General features: G+C 41.7%; 1 protein-coding gene across 3 annotated transcripts in view; it reads right to left on the reverse strand.

Moving 5' to 3' along the window:
• Window positions 1–14,231, reverse strand: part of CHM (CHM Rab escort protein) — a 98,066-nt gene that overhangs the window by 13,349 nt on the left and 70,486 nt on the right. For all 3 annotated transcript variants that reach the window (XM_054996784.1, XM_054996783.1, XM_054996782.1), the window contains 3 exons: window positions 10,336–10,440; window positions 6,812–6,875; window positions 5,178–5,274 (listed from right to left, as the gene is read on the reverse strand). In XM_054996784.1, the coding sequence (XP_054852759.1) occupies window positions 5,178–5,274; window positions 6,812–6,875; window positions 10,336–10,440 (266 nt within the window). The remainder of the gene's footprint in view (window positions 1–5,177; window positions 5,275–6,811; window positions 6,876–10,335; window positions 10,441–14,231) is intronic.

Here is a 14,231-nt window from a genome sequence, read left to right on the forward strand (position 1 = left end):
GGTGCCTGTCATCTCTGCAATGTGATCCAAGGTCAGAGGTATTTGTATACTTATCTTAAACAATTGGGGGGAGAAAGAGATCAGTCAAGTTAACACACATACGTCATATGATTTTTTTAAAAATCAAAGAGATGAATTACAGTTTGCCCACACTGCCGTGTACCATTTACGTTGGTTGCTTTGGTACTGACGATACCAATACAACTTTGTGCTGGATTATAGTCTTCTCTTTACCTCGAATGTAATTCCACGACAATTTATTGCGGTTCGTTGGATCCAAAGGCACCCAGTCCCACATGCAGAAGGTACCTTCTGCATATAGGTTAACTTTTTGCGTCTGGTGCTAGAGAGCATTGTGCGAAAATGGTGAAACTGAGTCCAATGGATTGTCTCCCAGTTGTGCACCTTCTTGGGCGAGTGAAAATGCAAAAACTGCAATACAGCCCTAGAAGTGTTCAGACATTTGCATGAGAACCCTAAAAGTTACTTACTTATTTTTCAACCCAATCTAAGAAGTTTTCCAACATTCCTCAAGAATCAAAACAAAACTATCATACTCTCATAGAGGCTTTTAAACCATATTATGTTTAGTAGACCTTGGATGGCTGATCATGAAGGAAAGAGAATGCAACCCCACACATCTGGCTCAGCTCAGAGGCTGAAACTACTTCTGAAATTTGAATTACCAGCTGGGTGAAGCCAGTTGCATACTTTTGGTGTCTTCTCAATTTATACTTAATCTCTGATATGCAAAGATTCCATTTCTCCCTGCCCTACCTCAAGAGGTTTAGAGTAGATAGCCACAACATTGTCATGTCTGCATAAGAGTGTCTGGATTTGTGTTAGCTCTAGAAATAGCATTGCAAGAAACATCCCTCTGGATAAGAAAGCATCACAAGACACGGGTGAACCGCAACATGGGCATAGCCCTTTGGAGACCACGTAATACGCCACCTGCACTCGTCCTTGTGACCACTTGAAAATTAACAAGTAGGAAAAGTTCACATCCTCTCCACATAGCTGCATCCTAAGAAAGAGCTCAAGACTGTGAACTTCAGGAGCAGCTGATGATTTGAAAATTATGAGTTCTCATGTCTAAACCCAACCCTGAGCACACTGAAGCATAACTACTGCTATGTAGTAGTTTATTTATTTAATTTATATTCTGCTTTTCTCCCCATTAGGGAGAGAAAAATCCAGCAGAACAAAGGAGAAAGAGAAGGGAGGCTTCCAACTGCCAAGTATCTGATCTTCTGCCCAGATCTAGGTTCCAAAACTTCAGGCTAAGAGCCAAAGAACAAGAGCCCTTTTTGGCTTCTGCCCTTCGGCTCATGCTTCTGGCCACTGAGGCCTTAAATACTTGTGGAGAGCAAACTCAAGAGACAGAAAAGAGCAAGAGTCCATTAGCACCTATAAGTCTAGCTAGCTTTATCTGAAGAAGTGAGCTGTGACTCAGGAAAGCTCATACGCTACCACCAATTTTGTTAGTCTTACAGGTGCTAATGGACTCTTGCTCTTTTCTACTGCTACAGACAGACTAACAAGGCTACCCATCTTGATCAAACTCAGAGATGTTACTCAGCTGCTGCTAATTAGCAGGATCTTTCCCAGTATGTATATGAATGTTATTTCCGGATTAATTTCTAATCCATAAATGTTAAAGGAATTTTTTTTTTAAAGTGTCTGAAAGCAGACATAACTGGATGGGGCAAACGGGGCACTGGAACATTATTGGGTTTCCTCTCCATTTGGCAATATAGCTGTATGCTCATTCATTAGAAAAAAAAGCACAGCATTAAAGCTTCCCAGATTGGGGCTTCCTGTGGTGCATTATAATAGAGTTTAAAAACTGAAGATAACCATCTGTCATTTTAATGAACAAGCATTAGCAGTCCAATTGACCTGAAGTGTAAATGCATAATTATAGCCTTTTACAAAGCTTATTAAAGTGATTTTTAATAACAACAAATACAATGCGCTTTAAACACGTAGGAAGCATTGAAGAGCAGCTACTTCTCAAACTACAGAAGTCCTGACTTTCAGTGTTAACATCAGAGAACAAAGCCAGTAAAAGTGAAAAAAAAGGAACATCAGCCCCACAAAGGAAAAAATACATGTACCAGTTCAACAATACAGAATGTTCAACCTGGTTTTCCTGATACTGATTAAATGAACATGATGAATGATCTGAAGTCTGAACATGGAGTGAAGAGGACAAGAAGTCAAGCTTCCCTACTCACTATCTGCATCAAACTTGTCCATGAGTATGCATATGCCACAATCCTGACAAATGCAGACAATGGTGCAAAATTCAGAGACTAGACATGGGCACGAATCGAAATACAAATCAAATTTCATGACGAATCAGGCCAATTTGTGTTTTGTGAAACGCGTTTCGTGGAGTTGCGGTTTTCACAAAATTCACGACTTTTTTGGGCTGATTCGTTCGATTCGTGAATGATTCCTGATGCCGGACAGGCTGGCGCTGATCCACTGATTCCCTAGGCAACATAGGCCTAGAATGTCTGCAGACCTTTTGTTGCCATTGAAAACCCCAATCTTAGCCCACATAACCTTGATAGGCAGCTCTCCCTGCCAACTGGAGAGCTTCCATTCTGCCCTATACAGCAAGGAGCAGGGGAGGGGTTAATCCTCTAGGCAACTGAGGAGATGGGCCTTCTGTAGCCATGGGAACACCAATCTCATCCCTCTAAACCCTGTTAGGCAGGTCTGTCTGCCAACCAGAGACCTCCTGTTCTGCTCTATGTGAACATTTCTTATATAAGGCAGTTCTCTGCCTTGTGCTTTTCAGTTGCAGTAGACAGAGGGAGAAGGAGGAGTGGGAGAGTGGAATTGGGAGCTTTTGGCTGGATTTGCTGCTGCTTTAAAAGAGGCTGAAAAGCCTCTCTTATTTTCAGCTCTTGGCCTTGCTGGGAAGGTCATTGGGTGAGGGTGCCTTCTTTCCTCCACCCCACCCCACCCAAGTCTCACAGCACTGCCTAGCTCTGGGGCCTAGTTTGACTGAGGCCTACCTTTTTTCCTTTAATTTTCTTTGCTTATATTCTTATTTAGAGCATTTGTTCTTGCTGGCTTGTTGGGTGAGGAGAGCTTGCTGAAGTCTCCCTGCGAGTTTGGTATCTCTGAGTATGAAGGGGGCCATTGAAGTGCCCTGACGAATCAAGAAACTAACAAATCGTTTCGCAAAACGGGACAATTTCATGAAAGTTTGTGATTCGTGGAATGCAACGAAACACGAAATGCTCGTTTCAGGTTTTTCGCATTCCATGCCCATCTCTATCAGAGACTTTTAATTTCTTTTGTTAACGTTTCTAGCCTTTATGGCTACATGAAGGATAAACAGAATACCAAATGTGTGGTGTCTGTAGGCAAAGATGGGCTGGGTACGGTTCTGAATAGATGGGAGGAGGAGACTTAAAAGCCCTCATTGATTCCACCCCCCCAGAGCACCAGAAGCAACAAAAGTCATACATATTTAAGAAAATGCATGCAAAGTTGCTTCATTGGAAATACTTGCACATTCTGCATGTTGCAGCGCAGAATTAATTTTTGTGAAATGCACAAAGAAACCATCAGCAACTGCATAATGTGGCATTTCTATGACAACTGTTGCTTGTGCAGTAGCGTCAGTGGAATGTCCTGTGTCTGCTTATCATTCTCACACAATCCATGCTTTTATGACGTGGTTCCCTCACATAGTTCTTTCACTTATTCCTGCACAAGTACTTGCATACACAACTCATGGAATCTGGATATCAACTGCACTGCTGGTTTTTTTTAGTTATCATGTTAAGAGTAGAATTTTAATGATAAATGCTGAGTTGGTAAGGAAAAGGCAGATGGGTATGAGATTACATTGCCACAGGAAGTACTTGTTTCAACTTTCGAAATCCATATTTCATTGCAATAACTGAATCATAAAACCTCATAAAAACGGAAGCGAGATCTTACTAGAAAATGCCACTAACCTCTTTTCCAAAAGGTCGTTGCCAATCTATACAGTATGTATCATACACATTTAAAAACCTTTCGCAGAAATCATCAAAACTTTATTACTATATTGACAAGATCTCATTTCCTTTATGTCATTCTGATGCAAACATCCATATAATCTCATTTATGGCTACTGCATTTTGCAATGGCAGTAATTAAAACAGATAACAGGAGTGGGTAGATTCGAGTTTTGGGCTTCGGCGGCTCTAGCAAAGGAAGGCAACCTGTGGGCCATGGAGAGTAACATGTATGTACCTCCTCCACCTTCTCATTAAGGGGCAGATGGACTTTTTAACTTACTGGGAAAATTCCCAAAGGGAATTTTCTTGGAGTGCTGCTGGCAATCATGAGCAAGCCAATGGAGCATTAGTGGCACTGGTAATTCCACAGGGGACCCATCCAGCAAAACCAACGAAGTATGTTCACTGGTAGCCTCCTCCTGCGCTACTGCCAAGGCCAGAAGTGGTGCATGAGTATGTGTTGGGGTGGGGGGAGACAGGCAGGCCTGTGCCTGTTTTCTTCACTAACTGGCTCTGAGCTAAGCAGTCCCTGTGGGAACCACTCAACTTGTACTTACGCTGTTTAAAAAGTCCAATTTGCCACTGTTCATGCTGATATAAACATGGTGTACGTGCCTATTACCGTAAAGTATAAACTGGCCCTCAGTCTGGCTACAAATCCATCTCTACCAAACATACATATGTGAAGTTCCTCTGGTTGTCCACTGCAGGAAACAGGATGGTGGACTAGATGGACTTTGTTTTGCTTCATGAGTGTTAGCTAATCTATTTTCCTAGGGAAAGTATTTGGCTATTCAAGGTGGTTTGGCATAAGCAAGGCCAGGTATCTCCAACCAAGAAAGACAAGAACAAAATCAAAAGATAGTTACTTAGGTCATTTCTTGGTTATTTAAAAAAACAAACATACAGCCAAGCTACAAGTGACACCTTACACAGGTTGGACACTTGTCAGCTTCCCTCAAGTTTTGACGGGAAATGTAGGCGTTCTGGTTTTACAACTTGGCTCTCCATTACAGCTGCAAGACCAGGATGCCTACATTTCCCATCAAAACTTGAGGGAAGCTGACAAGTGTCCAACCTGTGTCAGGCGTCACTTGTAGCTTGGCTCAAACAGAAAGAACAGCAATCAAAGCACTGTGTACTTACATGTATTTTTCATGCACGTCATGGCAGAGGAACAAAGTTCAATGATGCAAACTGCCGGCTGGTCTGGCTCCATGGACGGGATATTCAAAATGGAAATCTAGGACACAGAGAGAATAGTTGAGCTGAAAAATGTCTTTGAAAAGAGCTCATCTAGTAGTTTTCTTTGTGTACTGTGAGGCAAAGTACTTTGGTTTTTCTCTGACATGATTTTCTAACTTGTAACCAGAAACTTGTCAAAGTGAAGTTAAAAAACAGACTGTTTTTATCTTGATGGGTTTGCACCTGCCATCCAGCAAGAGGTCTGCCTTGTGACGTTTGCATGAGAAAACGCAACTGCCAGAGCAAAACCTCACTTGAGCTAAACCTGTCACTGGAAAGGAGAACACTGGCTTGCTGTCGATTTCAGCAATAAGCCTCTGCTATCTTTTAATGATCATTACAGACACATTTCATAAGACACGAAGCCTTGCCTTGGTGGGCCTGGAAAACTGTGAAGCTACAGTGATTTATTTGATTGCCCCACTCATTAAAGCCAGAAGCAAGTTCTTCCCTTCACTTCCCAATTGACTTTTGTTCAGGCTGACGGAAAACTGAACATTACTGGCAAACAGGTTTCCTATAGTTAAGCAGCCTCATTTGCACCTGCACCAGAGATACTGGGACAATGTTATATGAACGCTTATATGGCAGAACTGGGTTTGCTAACTGTTGCTATCTGATCTGAGATTACTGTTTGCATATTTTCCCATTCGTTCTCTGTGCCCTCCACTCCCACTCTTCCTCTCCTGCATCAGCAGCAGCTTTTCCAGCAAGTTCATTCACCTGGCTCCTCCCCCTCCTCAGACAACATGCCTCGGTTTGGGGGCGAGACTTACCCCCTCCATTTGGGGGGCTTTTTCATTTTTCTGAAAATCTAGGGGGTCCCCCCCAAGTCTGCAGAAGAATCTCCTCTCTTTAAACCTGTCCCCTTCTCTGGAACTATCAATCAACACAGGGGCCAGGTTCAGCATTACATAGAGGATTTGAAAGGACACAGAGATGCACGTTGTGTGCAAAGGGAATGGATTCTAACAGCATCTGATGCTGGAGTCCTGAGACTTACAGTATAATCCTAATCAGAGTTACACCCTTATAAATCTATTGAAGTCAACGGGCTTAGAAGGGTATAGCTTTTTTAAAGATTGTATCATTATCCTCCTGGCCTGTGAGCTAGCCCTAAAGAACAGTTGGGGAAGGTCAGAGGGATATAGATACAGATAGATAAGTAACCCTAGTGTACATATACACACACAACTTAGAGATCATTGTTACAAGGTAGTTCTTGTGTGGTCCACCCACAAAATTTTGTTCTGACACTGGAGATGTAGAGATTGCTTATTTGCCGAAAAGAATCATTGATATGGATTGTTTCATTGATCAAGTATTTATTCCTCTTCATTGGTCCTTTCTTGTTCTGAATGCTTGGACATTCCATTGCCTGGTTAAAAGGTTCCATGAAGATCAATCCAGATCTACCCCCACTGCAAAAATCTGACCTGAATGAACTGTTTGGAAATTTGTACTTTCTCTCAAACATAGTCACAGACAACTGTGTATGAGGAGGAAATTTACTTTGACTGATTATGTGGGCTAACCTGCTGATCTGAACTGGTCTTCAGTATCGATCGATCGGTAATGAGAACTGCTCGGGAGATCTGCCTGTAATTGAATAAAGTAGTTATGGTTCATCATCAAACAGGGGAGAGAGAAGAGGCATATGGATTCAGGCTTTTGCAGATATAAGACACCAGGAGAAAATAATGTTCCTCACTTAACATCCTGCACATTGCTATAGTTGCATATGATCAACTTCATTAAGACATTGATTACAACTTGAGCACACACATATATAAAGGTTGCTAGAGCCAGCTCTTAATATCCATCAAACTATAATGAATACACTTGGCTCTCTGTGTAAATATTTGCTTCACTCATATAATCACCCCAACAACAAATTATTTCACAGACAGCGCTCATGTGCATAGCCATTATCCAGCAACATATTCAATGCCAGTACCCAAATTGCTGGTGCCACTAGTTTTGTGCAACCAACAGACATGGGGATGGCATTTCTTGAACTCTTCATGCTACATCACTGGTACTTTTGGAACTACAACGACATCTGAAATGCATGTTGAGATAGAGTAAAAAGGAGACCTGAAGGCAAAAATCTTACTGGGCGTGTCTAAAGCAGCTGCTTGGGTCCTGGCCATCATAGGCATGGAAGTCCTACACAACCTTAAATAATCCATGTGTTTGCAACTGCTGACAATCACAACGTTCAAGAACCTGTGGACACAGGAATATTTTGCCCCTGGCTTATTTGGGGGATCAGAATAAGCACACCCCATATATCACAGCTAAAAACTGCTTGCTTTAATACCAAAGACCATCTACCTAGCTGAAAGAAAAATTGCTACACCAATGGAAAGCATTTATTTACTTTAGAAATTTTCTACCCCATGCTTTCACCACAGGAGCCACTTTTAGGGAGAAGCAGCAGTGAAATTGTCTAAATAAATAAACATTAAACAATTGTTATTGTCAACAATAAATCTAATAACAATAAAACACATAGCAATTAAAAGCAGCACCAAAAATAACCCATAAAAGCAACAATACTAAAAACAGTCAGCATCCTAACCATTAAATCAATTAGAGAACTGAGTGACCACATAAAACCAATACAAAACAGATCACACCATTAAAAGAAAGCTATAAGAGAATTCCTCGAGATGGGAGACTGCAGTGTGAAAGATAAAAAGGACAAAAATCATGGTCATACTGATGTATTGGTGAAAGTGACACATTTGTAGACCGAAATTGCAGGTAGCCATGGTGGTCGACGAGCAAAAAAATCCAAAAGGAACAACAGAGTGATACCTTTCTTAGTCAAAACTAATAAAAGACATTATGTTACGGTTGCATTTGAACTCAATTTTTGAGTGTATTGAAAATGGGATGGTCATTTAAAAGTCACATGGCTTTTAAAAAGGAAAATCAAGTTGGGCCAGGTTTGCTTTTCTGAAATAGGCAAGAAGAAAGCACATATGACACTATATACCTGGACTTCTGCACAACTTTTGACCTAGTCTCACACACCACCTGTGTAAAGAAGGCCCTTGGAAAACCTGCAAGATACTGAATAAAAACAGTGGCCCCTTAAAGATGAACAAGATTTTCAGGGTGTAAACTTTCAGGAATCAAAGCTTCCCTCTTCAGATATTAGTTACCTTCTTCAGAGCTTTGACTCTACCCTGAAAATCTTATTCATCTTGAAGGTGATACGAGGCTTGAACCTTGCTCTTCTGCTAAGGACCAACACAGTTACCCAAATGAAACTCTCTTCATGGAAGGCTGAATAATTGCACGCCACAAAGATTAGTAATAAATGGGACAGTGACAAGCTAAAAACAGAAATTGTGAAGAGGTTGAGAGTGGATCTTCTGGTCCTTTTTTTAACATTAATGAAGCAATCTTATCAGATTTGCAGAGAATACAAAATTGAAAACTTATTCAATTCTATGGAGACAACCGCAACTCCTACCCATGTACATTACCTCAGAAGGAGGAAAACCTGTCCTCCCTGTTTCATGTTTAAAAAAAGATTTGGAGGGAGGGGGAGAGGGGGGGAGAGAGAGAGAGAGAGAGCGAGAGAGAGAGAGAGAGAGAGAGAGAGAGAGAGGTGTGCCCTTGGCTCAAGCCATGACTGAACTTCCCATAAAAAGAGTGAAGGAAATGGGCCACTCCTCTGATGACCTTATTTTTACTATATACCTTCTGAAGCATCCAGTATTCGCTATTGTGAGAGAGAGACTGGACCAGGCAGACCGTTGGTGTGACCCACTTTAAGAACTTTTAATTGTTCTTAAATAACCATTAACTAATAATTGCCTCAGCAAAGGTTAATGGCGTAATTGAAGCACAGCCAGTGGGTGGGGAGAAAGGCGGGCACATGCAGGACCGTTCAGCTCAATGCTCCTTCAAGAAACATCTAAGATGCTCTTCTGGGTTTCTGTGCAAGTTCGCCTGGCATAAGATCAAGGACACAAAAGCTATGAAAAATACCAGTACGATAAAGGCAAATTTGTTTTCCTTGCCACTAAAAGTGCCAGTACTGCTTGAAGTGACATTCTTGAAGCTACAGGAACACAAAAAGAGCGTGAGGAGACCAGTATTAGACCTTAACTAGAAAGAGAGGGTATTCACTAGTCATTATTTCCTCACAAAACATTGATGTTCCCTCCCCTCCCTCAACAAGCTGAAGAGAATTTGTTTTCTGCACCTAAAGTTTCAAGCATATCGGTATGCATCCAGATGCCATTTCAACCAGGAGATGACACGCGGTCTGCTCTTATAAGTTCTCTGGAGTGTTGGAGATAATTTAATAGTACAAAAGGTTTCCTATAACATTTCCTTTCAAGCAATCTCTCTTCCTTAATTGTATTTATGTATATAGAGCCACAAGTCTACACTACCCAGCAATTTAGAAAGAAAAAGATGGCAGGGACTTACTTGTTATATTTGCTGTAAGGGAGACAAAGGGAGGGGAAAGAGTAACGGTGGGGTTAAACAGGGAAAGAGTATCTCTCCGTTCTAATTACACAGTAGCCCTCTGCAGAGGGCAAGTCTGCTTGTTCACAAGTTGTGCTATGGGACAGCTGGCATGAGCTCATATGGGAGAATAGATTAGTGGTGGGTGGTGGGAAGTGCCCTCAAGTCCTTGCTGACGTATGGCCACCCCTGCTGAGGTTTTCAAAGCAAGAAACTAACAGAGGTGGTTTGCCATTGCCTGCCTCTGCCATTCTGGTCTTCTTTGGAGGTCTCCCATCCAATTACTAACCAAGGCCGATCCTGCTTAGCTTCTAAGATCTGACACAATCAGGCTTGCCTAGGCAATCCAGGTCAGGGTGAACGTATTAGTAGGTGTAAATATGGATATGGTCTAAAGGCATATGATGCACCAACTTTTCCTGAAGTGAAGTAAGTCTGGATTGGATACGTGCACGGATGGGAGAATATCCCACAACCCTATCTATGCCACTCTAAGATCCATGGAAAAAATGCGGGATGGAAACGTAATAAACATGTAATTCTTCCCTCTTGCCTTGATATTTACCTGTAACACACATTCCTACATATCTTTTCTGAAAGGTAACTATCTTCCACAACAAAATAGCTGGCATTTATTCTTTGACCAAAATGATCGATGATTGCTTTACACCTGTTAAAAAAGAAAGAGGGAAAGAACATAAGAGGAAAAGTAAGGCAGCTGATCTTTGTTACAGCCCTCATACGCCATATAGCAGCAGAACAAACAATGTTAATTAAATTACTGCTGAAAATGGTATCTCAACATTATCATAGAACGAGAGAAAGATTCATTTTATTGTCAGGCATATGAAGAACAAGGCAGAGCAGCAAAAATCAACCACATATCTAATGCTTAGAGTCTTTTTTCTTTTCAAGGAAAAGTTGTCAAAGACTAATTCTCTCACTTTGATTACAACTGTTAACATAGTAAAAATTAACATTTGGAGCCTCATAATTGTTAAGATGTGCAGTTAACTTTGATGCACTGAAATGTGTTATAATGTCATTTGAACAGAAGATACCATTTCAAAACAGATACTATAATGTTAATTAGATAAACAGTATCTGTTTTAATTCTAATTGTTTGATTCAAACAATTTTATCTTAGCACTACCCTATTGCAGTGATGCTTCTCTTCCTCTTTTCCAGGTGCTGTGCAGGCAAGAAAGCTAGGTGGCACTGGCAACGAAGCCACAAGACCTACAGGTCCCTTCTCAAGGGGGGACTGAAGAGATGCCCCAGGCACAACACCATATGCCACTTTGACCATGTGATCTCCGAGAAAGAATATCAGAAGGGAACAAATAAGAGTGACGGGTGAACCCTCCGGCACCCCGAGCCTCAATTCAGAAGTTTAAAAGGGGGGAAATGGAATAGTAACTCGTTTACCCTCCGGCATTTCAATAAAATTTCAAAATCCAAACTCACTTGTAGTTTATTTAAAACATTTGTATGCTGCCTTTCCATCCAATTTAGGGACGAGTTAGCAAACAATCACAACTTTACAAACAAGCTTTAAAACACAAATATCACATTTAAAACAATGTAATAAAACATGTAAACATATAAAACAATTTGTGCTTCTAACAACACTATCAGGAACAAAAAAGAACCCAAATGTCTCCCTCCAATACCTTAAACCTTATCCTGTTGCCCCATTCATACTTACCCCTGTGGTGTCAGTGGCAGGAAGGCTTACCCCTTTCCCCCCTGCTGTCACTTAGAATTCTGCAACAGCAGCATCCTGGGTGTCAGGATTTCTGGGAAATGTCATTTTCAGTACCTTTGAGGCTCATGCTAAAGACTTAATGACCTTGGGGAGCTACATTTCCCACTGATCCTGGTACCTAAGAGGCTGCCATTCCAGATTCAAGGCACCACAGAAAAAGAGATGGATGCCTCACTCTGAGTTCTCTAATGAGACCACCCTGCCACCGCCACCACCACCAACACACAGGCAAATGAGAAGCTGCCAGGAGGGGGTTCTTTTCAACCTCAGATTAGGATTTCATCCAGAGGAAAGCTGAGGGGGCCATAAATGATCGTCTTGGATTTCAGGCGAGTATCACAAGTTACTGAACTTCATACACCAAGTCGTGTAAATACGAACTTTAGTGGCATCGCTGACAAGACTGAAGCAATTGCATGCCAGAGTCAGGACCCTGCAGATTGGGTGGGCCGACGCTCCCAATCTCATCCCAGCTACTCACACACAATCTGACAGAAAGTGCAAGCAACTGGGCAGGCCTGCAGCACCCGGCTCATCTCAATTGAACTTGCAGCTTGAACATCAGGTCACTGTGCTTTACCTGGAAGCACCCCCCCCCCAAAAAGTACAAATGGGTCTGATGCTTTACATCATTGGTGATGGAGAGTGCCCTCAAGTCATAGCTGAGTTATGGTGACACCCCACCCCCCACTGGGGTTTTCACGGCAAGAGACTAACAGAGATGGCTTGCCATTGCCTGTCTCTGCAATCTGAGTCTTCGCTGAAGATCTCCCATTCAATTACTAACCAAGGCCTATCCTGCTTAGCTTCTGAGATCTGACAAGATCAGGTTCACCTGGGCTATCCAGGTCAGGGCAATTTACATCATTATTTAGATGTTATTGTTTTTTTAAAAAACCCTGACTTTAAAGTCTGCTTAAGGAAAATCTCATCATGCTACACCTCCCATGGTTACAAACCAGTTTGCCCAGTGTGGCAGCAGACCCTGCCACCAGCATCTCTCGGAGAAAACTACACTTTACATTACACAAGAAACAAAGTGCAGTAGCACACCACATTGTGCATTCATCCCATACAAAGAACCGAAAAACCCAAGATTCTAAAAATATAAGTACCACCCTGTTGGATCAACACGTAGGAAAAGTTCATCTAGATCAGCATCCGGTTTCTCATACGGACCAGGCAGCTTCTGGGAAGCCAGTAAGTACGGCATGAAAGCAACAGCCTTCACCAAGCCACCAGCATTCAGAGAGACTCGGGCCTCCGAATTTAAGTTCCTATTTAGCTGCCATGGCCAACCAGCACTGATGGAGCTTCTGTCTAATCTAGTTTTAAAGCCGCCTAAAGCCAGCAGCCATCACCGCATCTTCTGACAGCTGGTAAGATGATTAGAAAGTATGCAAAGAGATTTGTCTCGAATCTACTGCCAACCAATTTCATTGAGCAATTCAGAGCTCCTAGTGGAGAAAACCTCTCCCACCTTTTGCTCCCCATCATAACTTCACACACCCTCTTATTCCCACCCCCTGCCTTTCAATCATCTTTTTTTGGGGGGGGGGAATTGTACATTGCACAATCTAGATGTTTCTCATATGGAAAGAAGTTAGCCGTGTTAGTCTGTGGTAGCAAAATCAAAAAGAGTCCAGTAGCACCTTTAAGACTAACCAATTTTATCTTAGCATAAGCTTTCGAGAATCAAGTTCTCTTCTTCAGATGGCATCTGAAGAAGAGAACTTGATTCTCGAAAGCTTATGCTAAGATAAAATTGGTTAGTCTTAACGGTGCTACTGGACTCTTTTTGATTTCTCATATGGAAGAAACTCTAATACTTGATAATTTTGGTTGCCTTTCCTTGCATCTTTTCCTCTGTGAGATGGAATATCTGGAACTGTACACAATATTCCAAATGCAGATGTACCACAAAATGGTTAGGGCATCACTATACTGAAAATCGTATTCTCAACCAGCTTCCCAACAAGCCATTGCCTGGAAATAGCTTTTTTCATTGCTATCACATGTTGAATTGATATTTTCACGAAGATATCCCAACACAAATTCAAGTTAGAACAAGTTTAGATCCAACTAATGTACATGTGAAGTTAGGGGATGGTGATAATGATGATACTCAATTTATATACTGCCCTTCAGGACAACTTAACACCCAATCAGAGCAGTTTACAAAGTATGTCATTATCCCCACAACAATCACCCTGTGAGGTGGGTGGGGCTGAGAGAGCTCTGGAAGAGCTGTGACTGGTCCAAGGTTACCCAACTGGCTTCAAGCGGAGGAGTTAGGAATCAAACCCGGTTCTCCAGATTGGAGTCCAGCTGCTCTTAACCACTATACCAAACTGGCTCTCTTTATGCCTTAGTATGAATAATTTTACACAACATATAGTGTCACTTGCCATTCTGTTGTCCAATCATCAAGACTATAGAAATGCTTTTTAAGTTCCTCAAAAACGATTTGGGTTTCCACCATCCTGATTCCTCTGATGTCATTCACAAACTCAACTACATCCTGATTCACCATTTGGTTCTGAGGGATGTACCACGATCCCGTTTCTTCTTGTTTTAGTATGTTGTTATTTCTAGGCTTTTCATTGTGCTCATTTTTGATGCTCTTGTTCTCAACTTACTTGTTTTGTTAACATTTCTGGAGTGTGATAAGGTATACACTATTTTTCCTGAAA

The sequence above is a fragment of the Eublepharis macularius genome, chromosome 13 (assembly GCF_028583425.1).
Source record: "Eublepharis macularius isolate TG4126 chromosome 13, MPM_Emac_v1.0, whole genome shotgun sequence".
Lineage (NCBI taxonomy): Eukaryota > Metazoa > Chordata > Lepidosauria > Squamata > Eublepharidae > Eublepharis > Eublepharis macularius.